The sequence below is a fragment of the Mytilus edulis genome, chromosome 10 (assembly GCF_963676685.1).
Source record: "Mytilus edulis chromosome 10, xbMytEdul2.2, whole genome shotgun sequence".
NCBI lineage: Eukaryota > Metazoa > Mollusca > Bivalvia > Mytilida > Mytilidae > Mytilus > Mytilus edulis.
In genome coordinates, this window is record NC_092353.1 from 33,002,142 (window position 1) to 33,018,553 (window position 16,412).

General features: G+C 31.7%; 1 protein-coding gene across 1 annotated transcript; it reads right to left on the reverse strand.

The window, feature by feature from the left end:
* Window positions 1–8,442: 8,442 nt before the first annotated feature.
* LOC139490951 (putative inhibitor of apoptosis) lies at window positions 8,443–14,004 on the reverse strand. The gene is made up of 3 exons (XM_071278104.1): window positions 13,953–14,004; window positions 11,654–12,276; window positions 8,443–10,834 (listed from the first exon to the last, which is right to left on the reverse strand). The coding sequence occupies exons 2-3, from the start codon at window positions 12,249–12,251 to the stop codon at window positions 10,710–10,712; spliced, it is 723 nt and encodes a 240-aa protein (XP_071134205.1). The 5' UTR covers window positions 12,252–12,276; window positions 13,953–14,004; the 3' UTR covers window positions 8,443–10,709.
* Window positions 14,005–16,412: the final 2,408 nt, after the last annotated feature.

The following is a 16,412-nucleotide window of genomic DNA, read 5'->3' on the forward strand; positions in this document are numbered from 1 at the left end:
TTTCCTTTTATCATATGAGATACACTCACACATGAGCTTGAGATGAATGAACATAAAACTCTCCATTAAATTCCGTTCCGCTATGTAGATGATATCTTTTTACTACATAATCCAAATTAATGATGACTGTGTTGAACGCATCCATGTCATCGAACTTCATATAAAAGATATAACGGATACAGATAAGTCTGTCTCATGTCTTGACTTACGTCTAGAAATTGACAAATATGTTATGTTGAGAACAAAACTTCGAAAAAAGGGATGGTTTCAACTTCCAAAATACGAATTTTCCGTTTTTTTGTAGCAACATTCCCACAGCGCCTGCATGTGGACTATTTACCTGAAGGTATTGATGGGTATTACATAATAGAAAATCATAGTCTCAGAAAAACAATAATGGAGTGCTGAAATATCAATAGAGAAGTCTTCCGAGTCATGAATTTAAAGTCATTTCTTCGAAAAGTTTAAGGACACCATAATGAGCTGATTGACCTTTATGAAATTTCTCTGTTACAGATGACCACAGATATGTCAGTAGTTATATATTCTGCCTCTCTCTCTTGTTAGTTCAATGTTGATTTTTGTATACCCCTTTTTACCATTGCACTTTCATTACTAAATGTATTGTCGAAATGCGCATCTGTTGCAGGAACATTGGTACCGTTAATGTTATTAATTAGATGTTCGACATTGCTAGATTCAAATCCTGATTTTTTATTATGTTTAAGAATGTACGATATCTTAGAAAGTATTACTTTTTCTGATAATTATGTAACAGAAGTGTGTGACTATCAAAACGTTTGCTTAGCTGAGAGCATCATCCTACAGAATGACATAGTATGGATGTTACAAATATTTTGTTGTACAATTCACAGGTCATGATCAGATCAATTACATTAGATAACAAAGAAAAAAAGAACCACTGTAATTCCAAGTATTTGTAATTAAACCATGGAAGTACTATCGGGTCATCATGTAAAATATAATATTTCAATGTTAAAACAAAAGGAAGTTCGGAGTTATTGATTAAGGATTACTGATATGATAAAAACTTCTACAGTTTAAATAATTATAAATCAAATTTTCTGTAAATCTTATAACCACAAAGTAGTTTTATAAACCAACTACAAAACCTAATTTCAAGGAACTACAGCTTACATTAAGTATAGGATCTGGCATTATCTGCTCTTTTACAACTGGAATCATCATTCTTTGAACTTCTTTGGAAAGTAGATTTGATTGGCGGTTGAATTTACATGGGTAACACGATGGGTGTCACATGTAGAGGACAATCTACTTATGCTGTCACGTCTTCAGAAATATTCCTCGGTATTTGGTGGGGGTTATGTTATTCAGTCTTTAGTTTTTTGTGTTGGGTTTTGTTGTTTGGGTTTTTACGTTTTTGTACATCATATACCTAAACTGTTAAATTCATTTTCGTCGAGCCTTCGACTTTAGTCGAAAAAGCGAGACATAGCGATCCTACATTCAGTCGTCGTCGGTGTTATCCACAAATATTAACTCTGTGGTTAAAGTTTTTGAATTTTTAATAACTTTCTTAAACGATACTGGATTTCTGCCGAACTTGGACAGAAGCTTGTTTATGATCATTTGATAGTATCCAGAATTTTTAATAATATATATTTTGTTCGTGACTTATACATACCGATATTGTATTATTGTGCTACGGCTTTTTTTGTATTATTTTTGTTTATCTTAAAAGAGGGACGAAAGATACCAGAGGGACAGTCAAGCTCATAAATCGAAAATAAACTGACAACGCCATGGCTAAAATGAAAAAGACAAACAGACAAACATTGATTACATGAAATATCATAGAAAAATGAAGACTAGGCAATACGAATCCCACCAAAATCTAGGAGTGATCTCAGGTGATCCGGAAGGGTAAGCAGATCAAGCTCCACATGTGGAACCCGTCGTGTTGCTTATGTAATAACACATCCGGTAAATATGTAACTTATGTACTTTGTCTATTGTGTGTTATATATAAAACAAGGTTTAATCAATCATTTTAACATAAAGAAATATCTGCACCAAGTCATGGATATGAAAGTTGTTTTGAATTCGTTTGATGGTGTTAGAGCGTTTGATCTACTCATTTTCTAAAGAACTTTTCTTTGAATTTCCATTGTATTTTTTGTTTTTTTTATTTTACTTTTTGTTTGTCGTTATTTTCCATGATGTTGTCAATTGTTTATTCTTACGAGTTTAAACATCGCTTTGGTATCTTCCACCCCTGTTTTCTATATTACTTTGAATTAAATACGAAAGGGACTAGCAGAAACATTTCTTCAACAGGAATTTTAACCAAACAAACAATATATTATGCACTGTGCATGTCAATCTGCCAACACATACCTCGGACCTACTGACACATTGGAAAACTTTATAAGGGTGTAACAAATACGTTGTTGAATTATTCACGGTTAGATCAATTACATTAAAGGGCAAACACAAAACCACAATAGTTCCAACTATTTTTTTTTAATTAAGCCTTAGGGAATTTCGAATACATAAACAGTGATAATGAAGTGTCAGAAAGTTCTGCAATTTCAGTTATTGTAAATTAAATTTTCTGAAAATCGTTTGATATGAGAACAATAATGTAGTTGAAGTTTTATTTACCAAACTCAAAACATAACTTCAAGTAACTAGAGCAATAGCAGACAAGAGTGCACACGCTGAAATGTCTCGCCTTCTATACTAATCATTGATATTATGTTGATAGTCCTAAGTATAAAGCTAAGCTTAAAGCTAAGCTTTATTACAACTGTCACATAAACTTAACATTAATCAAGATAACTAAACAAAGATCAATGAACCTTGAAAATGAGATCAAGGTCAGTTGAACCATGCCAGGCAGACATGTACAGCTAACAATGCTTCTATACAACATATATAGATGACCCATTCCTTATAGTTTAAGAAAAATAGACCAAAACACAAAAACTTAACACTGTGCAGTGAACTGTGAAAATGAGGTCACGGTCAAATAAAACCTGCGCGACTGACATAAAGATCATAAAATATTTCCATACACCAAATATAGTTGACCTATGGCATATAGTATTTGATAAAAAAAAAAAAAAAAAAAACTCAAAAACTTAACTTTGACCACTGAACCATGAAAATGAGGTCAAGGAACATTGGACATGTGACTGACGGAAACTTCGTAACATGCAGCATCTATATAAAAAGTATGAAGCATCTAGGTCTTCCACTTTCTAAAATATAAAGTTTTTAAGAAGTGAGCTAACGCCGCCGCCGGATCACTATCCCTATGTCGAGCTTTCTGCAACAAAAATTGCAGGCTCGACAAAAAGTGGTCAGATTGTATTATCGAAATTTTCCTTAGATCTTTCTGAGTGATAATTACCTTTTTCTAGCATCGTACAGTGCCGTACAAACAAAATATCTCTAGAAACTAAGCCTGAGTTAGGGCACATGTGACGTTGTCAATGAAATAATTGACAACGTCGTCATATGTATATAACAATAAACAGATCATCATTAGTCATCTCAACTCGATTGTTTTTATCACTTTCGCCGTACCGGCACAGTCGAGAAAAAATTAATCTTGATGAGATGATCCACGATAATCTATAATTATCTGCTGTTGTACAACAACGTCTGGAATTTTTCTTCTACTTTTATAACTTCTTTAGACTGAATTTAATAGTCGATGTCAACAAGTTTTTAGGGTATTAACGTTCCGTTCGGCTGATTTTGTTTTGACAGTTTTCATGGACCTCCCCTTTTTTTAATTGACTTTGAGTTCGGTATTTTTGTTATTTATAATGCTTTACTGGATATCATGGCGGGTTTCACATGTGGAGCGCCAGAGGTACTCCTCAGATTTTAATGGGGTTTCGTTTTGCTTAGTCTGCAGTTTTGTATGCGGTGTTTTATTGATTCCGTTTGCCTTTTTGGTATTATTTTTTTATGATTTGTAAGTTTACTTTCAATTTATGAGTTTAGATATTCCTTTGGTATCTTTCGCCTTATTTTTTCATATGAGGAAAAAAATGTTTGCTTGCAATAGTTATCAAAAGTACCAGGATTATAATTTAGTACGCCAGACGCGCGTTTCGTCTACATAAGACTCATCAGTGACGCTCATATCGAAATATTTATAATGACAAACAAGTACAAAGTTGAAGAGCATTGAGGATCCAAAATTCCAAAAAGTTGTGCCAAATACGGCTAAGGTAATCTATGTCTGGGATAAGAAAATCCTTAGGTTTACGAATAATTCAAAGTTTTGTAAATAGGAAATTTATAAAAATGACCACATTATTGATATTCATGTCAACACCGAAGTGTTGACTACTGGGCTGGTGATACCCTCGGGGACGAAACGTCCACCAGCAGTGGCATCGACCCAGTGGTGTAAATAGTTATCAAAAGTACCAGGATTATAATTTAGTACGCCAGACGCGCGTTTAGTCTACATAAGACTCAGTCATCCCAATGACAAATAGAAATATTTATCTATAAGGGACTAATTAGGGTACTTAAAAAGTAAAATCACAAAAATATCGAACTCTGAGGAAAATTCAAAACGGAAAGTACATTAATCAAAAGCTCAAACACATAAAAACGAATAGATAACAACTGTTATATTCCTGGCATTTTTTATGTACATAATGTTGGATAAAGCCTAGTTTTATAGCAAGCTTAACTTCACACTTGCAGTCGCATGAAATTCCATTATATTGTTAACGATGTGTGAACAAAACAAAGAGACATAATAGGTAAAAATGTGAAAGAAGAGGGACGAAAGATACCAGAGGGACAGTCAAACTCATAAATCGAAAATAAACTGACAACGCCATGGCTAAAAATGAAAAAGACAAACAGATAAACAACAGTACACGTGATACAACATATAAGACTAAAGAATAAACAACACGAACCTAACCAAAAACTAGGGGTGATCTCAGGTGCTCCGGAAGGGTAAGCAGATCCTGCTCAACATGTGGCAACCGTCGTGTTGCTTATGTGATAACAAATCCGGTAAAAAGTCTTATTCGGTAGTCAAAATAGGGTGCAACAGTCAACTTTGTGTAAACAAACTAATGTTTACCACAGGAGTGATAAAAAATATGAAATATACTGTGCATGGCAATCTTCCAACACATAGCTTTTATTAAAAGGTAATCTCAAATGGAATGACATTATTATATAGATAGCATTATGTGGGTGTGACAGTTGTTGTGTTGAAATATTCAAAGGTCAGACCATTATATTAAAGAAATAAGACCTAAGAACCACAATTATGTCAAATATTTGCAAAGTAACCTCAAAGAAATTTTGGTTTTAAATACAAAATACAAAACCATAATTTAGCGGAAGTGTACAAAACTGGTAGAATCTTGCATTTTCTGCTTGAGTTGTCCATGAGGATCACTTATAAATACTCAGTTTACCCTTTCGGTAAAAATAAAAAGATATAGATTCAGGGATTCAACTATGCAACATCCTGAAAAGACCATGAACCCTCTCAAATATGTCAGAAGTCTGTACTTCAGTGGTTGTCTTTGGTTCATATATGCCATATATATTTTTTCGAAAGTAGTTTTGTAAAAAATTATACCATTAGTTATTTTTTTTTTCGTGATCATGTATCTCATGTCAGGGCCTTTCATAGCCAACTATACTGTGTAGTTCTTCTCATTGTTGAAAGATGAATAGTAGCCTGCAATTACTTATGTCAATTTCATTTGAACTCTGATCGGTTCTGGTCTCATTGGCAATCATAACACATCTAGTTATTCTTATAATATCATGTAACCTTTCCCATTTAGTTTTGTCAAATTATGGCAATAATAAGAAAAATAAATATTAATCTAATATATTTAATCAAAACAAAAAAATAAAACAGAAAAAAATATAAATAAAACAAATTCAGTAATTAACATATATATATATATATATACCTTTCAGGTTATCAATAGGTCTAAAGATCAAATATTAAATATAATATTTCACATCATGATTTTTTTGCGATAAAATACCCAGGGAAAATCCTTAAAAGGAAACAACAGAACTTAATCCCTCATCTTCTTTTATACATATAGTAACCATTTTGTATCTAAATTTTCTGACAAAGTACATTTTGTGTTGTGATTGAAGGATAAAACACAAAATAAAGAAAGGTTCAAAGGCCAAATATTTGCATAACATGTCATCTTTATGTGCTTTGGATTTAACCTTTTTCAACGGACCTTTTAATTGGATGAAATATGCAGTTCTAGATTTTTGTATTTCACAAATAGGTGTTATACCATGGACCAATTCTATTATTTCTAACCTTTTGCCTCTCCCACTACTATATGTATATTGACTGAAACTCAGCAATTTTTATGTTTTACTACATTGAAAATTAATATAAATGAGGATACCAAATACTTCTTTCTCTTGAAAATGTAAATTGAGAAAGAAAATAATGTTGCTGTACATAAAGATCTGAAATACTTTGAAGATTTCCCCTGGGGCATGTTATCTAAATTTTTTGCTTGAAGCTAACTAGTTTTGAATGTCTCATAACTAATATATTACACAATTCCCCACAAGACCTTATACGGTACAAAACAGCCTTTTAATGTTATATTTAGTGAGTGCATAGATTGATACTCCATATAAAAAGTTTTGACTATATCTATACCATATTAGGTCACTTATTAACTGTGTAATTTTAATATTAATATCCCACCTACAATCTAATAGTATGAAAAAACATGAGTATCTGTTAATCTTTTACTTGCTTTGAATATTTGACAGATCTTATAACATTCAGTATTATAAACGGTCAGCATGTGACATTGAACAACCAATTGAATTCTTTTATTTCTATACAAGGTAGGATATCTACAATGACCTTCTTTTAATTTTACACAAGTAAATGTATCACACTGAAATACACAGATATAGTTTAACAATGCTGAGCTATTTCTATTAAATATTTCTAAAAACATAATTTAACAGGATTCTAGAATATTGATATTTCCTTAATCAAATGATTTAACATTATGTGTTGATGTTCAGGATTTTAAAAATTTCAAATGAACTTCATTTCAGTTATGGCTTCATGTCAAAATCTTTATACAGATGTAAAAAAAAAATGCAAAAATTCAATGCTATATTTTTTTTAAAAGAAGTTATGATCAGCAGAACATACTTTGAGTCCTAAACTTTGACCTATATCATATTGATCTAAAAACAATAGTATAAATCTGAAATACTAGGACTTCAGATCAAGCATTCATTTTTTCCTTAACGGTATTAACTGTTGCTTTAAACATTTGTGAAAGCTTACAAAAAGGACTGGAAAAAAATGTGTATAACCTTTACATCAACAACAATTTCTTGTAGAAATATACCTAATGAATAGATATACATCCGATCATGAATAGATATACACCTGTTAATGAATAAATATACATTCAAAAAAATTGTGTGATGTCTTTACTTTTAATGTTGCAATTTAATGTTGTACGAAAAATTAGACAAAATCTGACACAATTATCAACACAATTATCACTTTCATAAAATTATCAGCAAACACATGACATTATCACATGCATATGATTGTAAAAAATTTACATAATAAGCCATAACAAATTAGTTGGAAATGACTCATCTTTGCTAGCCAAGGGTAACAATCAGAGTGAGTGAATCCAGCTCCCTCCTCTTCAACCCTTTGCTAGCAAAGATGGAAATTATAATGATTTCATTAAAGAAATGCAGGCACTATATAAAGATAAATTGACTTACCTGATATATAATTAAGGTTAATATATTATAATGTGAGGAAAAAAACAATACTATGTTTATTAGCTACAGACAGAAAAAAATCTATGTAGAGTCTAGGTTTATCATGTTTATATAAGATAAATATTATGTACAACTTATTCGAAAACAACGATTAAAAAATATACGTCACCGATGAGTTAAAAAAGATATTTCAATTTTAATGCCAAAAAATGGCATTTTTGCACCAAAGGGAGATAATGTGGAGCTTTTTCAATGATATCTACATTTTAAAAGTCACCTGGGGCCAACACGAACTAATTTTTTGGAATTATTTTTGTACCATATGATAAAAAGTAACAACTACTCAAGGTAATAAATAAAATTTGTAATGAAAAATTAATGTTTAATTTTTTTCTGAAAATCTTATACCCATGAGCCTCCTTTAGATGCCAAAAGTGGCTGAATACATTTGGGAACATTAAATGTACTTAACCACTATGATAGAAGTGTAAATATAGTCCCAAACCTTATAAGAACACACTACAACCATCAAATACAACTAATGAACTGACACTTAAAAACAAATATGAGGGGCCTGATGGGCTTTTTTTTGTTCTTCGTGAACGTTGTATTTTCGCTATCGTGATCAGTTTTCTACAATTTTGGTTTTTCTATATTTTCGTGATCCGTCATCATGGAAATTTATTTTCTGTGAATCATGATGAGTGACAAAAAAATCAGCTTGTGAATTGTGATGAGAAACCCCCCTTTCAGGCCCCTCAAATATATGCATGTCTAATTTCAGGAATCTTATCAGCGGTTGTCTTTTGTCATATCTTTACATTCTTTCTAATTTTAGGAACTGATGACATATTGTTAATTGTTTATGCTTAATTTAATTAGAAGTCTCTTTCGACAATAAATATATTACGTTGGATTAAATTAGAGAAAAGCACACACCTTTGATGATAGTATTAAAACTTACTAAAATATGGCTGTGATACATTGGTAAAAACTTTATATGATCTGCTTACCTTTATATTTGACTCTGTACTGAAACCAGCAGATTTGCATAGGGGATGTACAAATCATCTACATAAAACCTGTTTCTGTTTACAACCTTGATTACAGAGGTATCATTTTGTTGTCAAATGCTTACAAACTTTTTTCAAGAACTTTGAAAATAAATATCCTCAAAATCCTACAACAACATATATATAGTACTTGGAGGAAACAATGGTCCCTTATGTATGGATTGATGCATCCAAGATAATTTTTTCACTTTGCAAGGTATGTGTGCTTTTTTCTTTCTCCTAAAGCAACTCTTCGGAGCCTTTTTGAATTTATCGATGGCATCATATGGTGTTGCATGACATGTTCTTTGAATTAATTATGAAAATTATTGGATAAGGGGTATATAAAGGGGTGAAGTGACTAGTAAAGAACATTAGCTGTAATGAAAAAATAGGGTTTGGTCTGACAACTTTAATCTACCTTGTTTGAACTTTGAACAGGAATTTGGTTATGTTTTATAACCTACACTTTTCTCAGTACTTATGAATAACTTGCTCAATGTGTTAAAGGAGATTTTTCAAACAACTTTTATTAATGACTGTCTCCTATTTTATTGCTAAATTGCCAGAAGATCAGTACAGATGTTACTATGGATTTCACACTCTGTCACATCCAAATGGAATTTGATATTCAATCCTAAGAAATGTAACTTCCATTAACTAAAATGCAGTTAATTCCAAAAATCACCTAGACTCCAGATGACTTTAACATAGAGGAGAAAAATGAAAACATTTAGTATTATTACCTCGGTTTTTTAAAATAAATAGATCACGGAAGTCTCATTTCCATGTATGCATCTTTTTAAAAGGCATAAGGGAAAACATTTTGAACTTATAATCTTTAAGTGTCATCTGGGAACATGGAGATTTTAACTGTAAACTTTCAAAACAGAACTCAGTTATGAGGATAATATATAACATTAAATGTGTGTTCTAGATATTGTTATCAGTAACCAATATCATGAATATGTCAATTATCAATGATTGCCCATCCCAGCTAAAATTGTCATGATTACTGAACTGAATATCCCTCTGTCCACTGACTCTACTTTGTGATCTGGGATGAGAAAGAATTACTATAATACCTGTCCAAAAAACTGCATACTTTAAAAGGATAACCTTCCAGAGGACAGACTTTGCAAGTTTGTCTTAAATGAAAGAGGTCTGATTAAACAAAAAAAAAGGAAACTATTTCCATGAGATATAGACAAAAACAGAATGTATTGGGCTTGATAAATTTAAGTGTTGATATGGAAATGCTGTTAGGAAAAGTCTATTAATTGATGTTACAGCTAAAAGCAGTCTTATGTTTTACCATATCTGGTACTTTTATACTAGTGAGCATTTGTATTTCAAGGACTTAAGTGTTTACAATCCTCATTTAAAATTGCTTGCAAGTACAAACTATGTCCAATAATTGACATGTTAATTCTGGGGATACTGAAAATTTAGAGCATTTTCTGCCCAGGAGTATATATAGAACTTATTTTTCACCTTTTTGCTTCTTAACTGTTAACATTTCAAAATGTGTTTAATATTTCTGCCCTGCTTTATCTTAATTATTTAATATTTCTGAAAAAGAGGGGGTTAGTCAGGTTACTCCATTTCTTTTTAAGAACACTGATCAAAAATTCTGTACTTTAAAATGTCAACCTTTAACTGTGGATTCTTACTTTTATGAATTTTTCATGAACATTTGAATTCATAAATTTGCCAAAGTATAGTAATACATGATTATAGAAAATTTATACTTCATTGGACATAAAAATCAGTGGTTTTCATAAACCTACAATAATAATAATTCCAAAAGTGATGTTATTATTGTAAATTTATGAGACTTAGTTGTAACAGATTTCTTCACTAATCGTCAATGCTATTATAACACTTTGCAAACCATTTCTTGTGCTCTACTGTTGGTATGTCTCCCTTATCCCATTCTTCTAGTATGCCGCCGCACAGGAAACATTGGCACTTATCCCCTGATCCTTAAAACATATTAAGAACAGTAAATTTATTATTATTCTAGATTTCAAGGTGAACTATATATACATACTGTCTAATAAATTTACGCAAACATTTTTTACAGTAACAACAAAATATAAAATAAAATGCTAAATTTAGCATGGATCAAATCTTTAAAACAAATTGAAAATATTTAATTGACTTGCTTTTTTTTGGTCCATAAAATGTATACCTTTGCATTTTGATTCATAAACATACAGGTGATGAAAGTATGATGAGGTGCCTGATGGGTTATTTTTGTTCTTTGTAATCAGCGCAATTTCGCTATTGTGATCCGTTTTTCTACAGATTTTTTTTTTTTTTTTATATTTTTCGTGATCCATGATCATCATGACCATATATAACATGTATAATGGTTGGTGGCTTAACAGAGAATTGCTCTTAGTAGTAATCCAACTAACAATGACCAATAATATAAAGCTTAAACTGTTGATGTCATGACATCACATACATTGCATTCAGAAATCTAAAGCTGCACATTTAACAGACAGGATGATTCATGTAGTCTTGTATTATTTTAATTTTAGTTTCTTGTGTACAATTTGGAAATTAGTATGGCGTTCATTATCACTGGACTAGTATATATTTGTTTTGGGGCCATCTGAAGGACGCCTCCGGGTGCGGGAATTTCTCCCTACATTGAAGACCTGTTGGTGACCCTCTGCTGTTGTTTTTTATTTGGTCGGGTTGTTGTCTCTTTGACACATTCCCCATTTCCATTCTCAATTTTATTCCAACCAGGGAAAGGTTATGATATTTTTATATCTTTACATCAAACAAACCTTTGTAATATAGTCCTGCAGATGCTAGTTCATCAGGTTTTAGATGATGATCAATTGGCCAATTTACATAACTTTCCAATCTTTGACTATACAATGAATATTTTGAATTATAAACCTTTGGCACAGGTTTAGATTTTTCCACCAGATCTGTTTGTTCATTCTGACATCCAAAATTATGTGGTTCATAAACATGTGAATCTTGCTGTGTATAATCTTCTTTGTCACTCTCATCAAAATATCCCCTACCATCAGTCTCAAGGTCATTTTCATCATCACTCACAATATCATCCCTCACCTTTGGACACTGCCCAAAATGTCTTTTATGTTCATCATGAACACTATCACCTCTCTGCCACCCACTTAATACTCCCCCACAGAATGCACACTGAACTTTATCACTCACTCCCAAGTAATAAAATCCATCTTTAATCAAATCATTACAACTGATTAATGCATCTCTTGGCCATCTATCAAAAGTGTTTTTTCTTCTTGTTTCACTATTTCTCAAAGGTTCTAATCTGTCTAAAGGATGCTGTGGTACCTCATCATATCCCCTATGGTGATCATGTATATTCAGTCTGTTCATTGTTGAAAGCATTCTGGATGGATTACAATCTTTTCAACTATGCAAATAAAAATTAAAAAAAATGAGTATTTTCGATTTTAAGAGGGAGGAAAGATACCAGAGGGACAGTCAAACTCATAAATCGAAAATAAACTGACAACACCATGGCTAAAAATGAATTAGACAAACAGACAAACAATCATTGGCCTGCCTATAAAGGTTGAGAGTTTGAACTCTAAATGGCCATTTCTCCGGCTGAAGGTTCTTGTTCTAGCAAGGACCTCCTGCTTCATAATGTCACAGTAGTCAGTACCCAAATTAAATTGCGCCTATTGAGCAAAAATAGCTGCGAAAAGCAAACAAGTTTCTTAATACATTGTAACAGGGACTTCACAATTTGTATTTTTTTTTCTTATTTGACATAAATAATGCACATCTTTCAAATAGCTATTCATAAAACCAGAGAAATATATGCTACAATTGTATTATATATGTCTCTGATAAAATGTTCACAGTATAGATACATGTATTAGCCATCATTTTATTTTACCAATGATAGGCCTTTGTCGGACAAGATAATACAATGTTTATCATGATTATTATAATACACACTTAGAAATAAAGTGATGATATGAGAAATGTAGGAATTATTACAGAATTATTACAGAAGCATTTAGTTGTAAAATTAGGTTCGGTTTTATAAAAAAAAAAATTAAAAAAAAAATTAAAAAGAAAATAAAGATATAAAATTTAATAACCATGATAACAGAAAATAACAGAACCAGAAACATAGTTTCTTATTTTGTAGTAGTTCTCCTCATGACCAGTGCACAGCAATGAGGGACTTCATATCACAACAATCAAGGGGAGATCATGTAGAACTAGATACAGATCTTATAAGATTATCCCTACATGTAATAGTGGTTCTCTTGGTGGTTCTCCTCATGACTAATGCACATATATTATATATAATATATCAACAGATGAAGTATTTATTCACTGGAAGAACTAAACCTGACTGAAATGTTGCCATGCAAAGACATACATTATACAATTTTTATTCAATAACATGTGTAGATTTGCATTTATCATATTATACATGTATGTCTATGATTATGCAGGTTTGTAACAGAAATAATCATTCAAATAAAACAGTTTAATGATATTATCAGAGACATATAATACAATTGTATTATATGTCTCTGATATCATTAAACCTCTCTTTCATGAGACAAATTCTTTCTAAAGAAGTTGCAATACACACAGAATGTATAAACCAGGAACATATAAGTTTAAAATTTAAAAAAGACATATCCTATTCCCAGATTGGTTAAAGAACAAAATTCTAGAAAGTCCCAGACTGGACAATATTATAAACGGGGACAAAGTGTCATGATACAAAGTCATGGACTATTGGCTTTGGGGACAACATTTTGCTTTACACCATGTACACAGTAACTGGACTTAAGAACCCTAATTTATGCCTAAACCATGATATAGATATACTGTTCTCAGGGTAAACTAATCGAAAGGGTTGTATGTCTCTGTCGAAAGCTGAGACTAATCTATAACAGATAGTTAGAAGTCTCAGTCGAAAGTAAGTCATGTAACAGAAATCCAAATCTTACCCAGTGAAAGTTAAAGGTTAAATAAAGGCATTTTTCAAAGTTTTAAACTTTTCATGACAAAATAAATAATATTTAAATCATTTAATTATATAGATATTTTACATACCTGCTTACTCGGCGTGTCACGAGTGGCGGAAAGGATAGGGTAATTACAAGGCGTTATTTTTAGAATTGGGAACTTTCGCAATCGTTATATTCTCGACAACTCTCGTGAATGACGATTCGGCAATCCTCGGTAGAATCCGCTACTCTCCTTCTATCTTCATAGATGAGGGTACGGAATCGGCCGAGTTGAGACGAATGGTGAATGACTAGTCTACGAGTGGTTACCATTAACATTATAAATATTTATAATAAAATAAGTGTGGACACAGATCAGTGTGGATAGAATATTTTGAAGTTTGAAAGTGTTGTCCCTTATATCAAATTGTAAAAAGTAAATTAGCATGGCCCTTAAAGGCTTCCGTAGTACGCAATCAAGACTGCCATGTAGGAGCAGAGACATATAAAATGCAGACCGTTCATAGTTTTTATTTAGCTAGTCATTGCTTTTTAATAAAATGATCATGAATATTCTCCTACATGTCCTCCATAACCTCAATCTCCATTATAAAGTCGGACATATTATATCTTTACGTCACACAGTATTATGTCTGTGTGTACAATCAGTCGGCATACACAAATACAAATCTTATCCATTGAGGTACAGTATTCGACAATCGATTGATTCGACAAGAGTTGATTTTTCCCTCAGGTTTTAATTCAATTCAATTAAAAAGAATGAATTGAATAGACACATTAACGATCGATTTATTCCACAAATCTTTAATGATAGATACGATCGATAGCGATTAAACATTGTTTGTCGATTCAATCAACTCAATTTATTAATAATGGATACTCGATCGTAACGATTGATACGATCGATAACGATTGAACATTGTTTGTCAATTCAATCAACTCAATGCATATGTGTTATGACGAAGATTCGATCGTAACGATCGATACGATCGATAACGATTGAACGTCATATGTCGAATTAATCAACTCAATGTGTTTTGATGAAGACTCGATCGTAACGATCGATAACGATTGCACGTCATATGTTGAATCAATCAACTCAAGGTGTTTTGATGAAGACTCGACCGTAACGATCGATACGATCGATAACGATTGAACGTCATATTTCGAATCAATCAACTCAATGTGTTTTGATGAAGACTCGATCGTAACGATCGATACGATCGATAACGATTGAACGTCATAGGTCGAATCAATCAACTCAATGTGTTTTCATGAAGACTCGATTGTAACGCTAGATACGATCGATAACTATTGAACGTCATATGTCGAATCAATCAACTCCAATTTGTTAATTGTAACTTCTTAAAGGGGCACTAGCTACGAGATATATAAAAAATCTAAAGTTTGATTTTTTTGTTCAATCAATAATGAAAGTGAAATAGTAAAATAACAATTCGCTTTTTGCAGCCAAAAAGGTTTAATTTTGTCAAATTGCGCTAAGAAACATTGATAATTAGTTATCCACTTGCAAGTGAATGAGTCGACCTCTTTAAATCCGTATTCACGTGAACTTCAATTTAACCCCTAGCTAGAGATTGACAACGCATGCATTGTACGTGTACTGGTTATTTAAAGAAAAAGAATGTCAACAATGAAAGTGAAACTACGGTAAATCATTTGATTACTAATTCGATGCACATAAAATCATTCTTATACGGTTAAAAACAATGAGAAACATCTATTTTTAATCTTTAAAATAAAATCAAACAGACCTATAAAAATCCAATTGCACGTGTTGATTTAATCTATTCATATCCTTATTTATGTTTAAATCGCTTATATGGTAATCTGAGGTCAAATCGATAGTTAAATAGATGGCGTCTGGACTAAAATACATACAAAACAAACCTATATATTATCTACCCCATGCTCTGTAAACTGTTTATTTTAGACTTTTGATAGTTTGGATAAATGTTTTACATTGTTATAAATCAAATATGAGAATTTGAGTCAAATCGGTGACCATGAATTTGACAGCTAGTGCCCCTTTAATAAATTTTATTTATAAAAATTAAACAAAATAAGTTGTTTTACTGTATTTCCCACTTCAGCACTGATGGAGATAAACTCTATGAAAATAATACATGTCAGAATGGGTACGGAGAATAGTGTAGTGAACATAAAATGTACACACAATTGAAAAATATACAAAAGTTGAAGCATAGGAATTTGCTGTTTCAAAGACTTTTAACACTGATAAAACATTTTTAACATTAATTCAAGTTTGAAGAAGGTTTATAGCAACAGTTTCAGGAGAGAAACGTATGTATGTGACAAACATGTGTATTATAGTAGCCAGTTTATGACGGTAGTATATATAGAACATTAAAATGAAGAAACTGAAATGAGTAAACCAACATGAAAATTATTTCAAAAATTATTATCAAATGAATATTAAAGGAAAGAGAGTTCAATGTGCCTGCTTGTGCTGTAGTACGTAAATATATGCCGGCTTAATTGCGCCTATACAAATCTTTTTTTT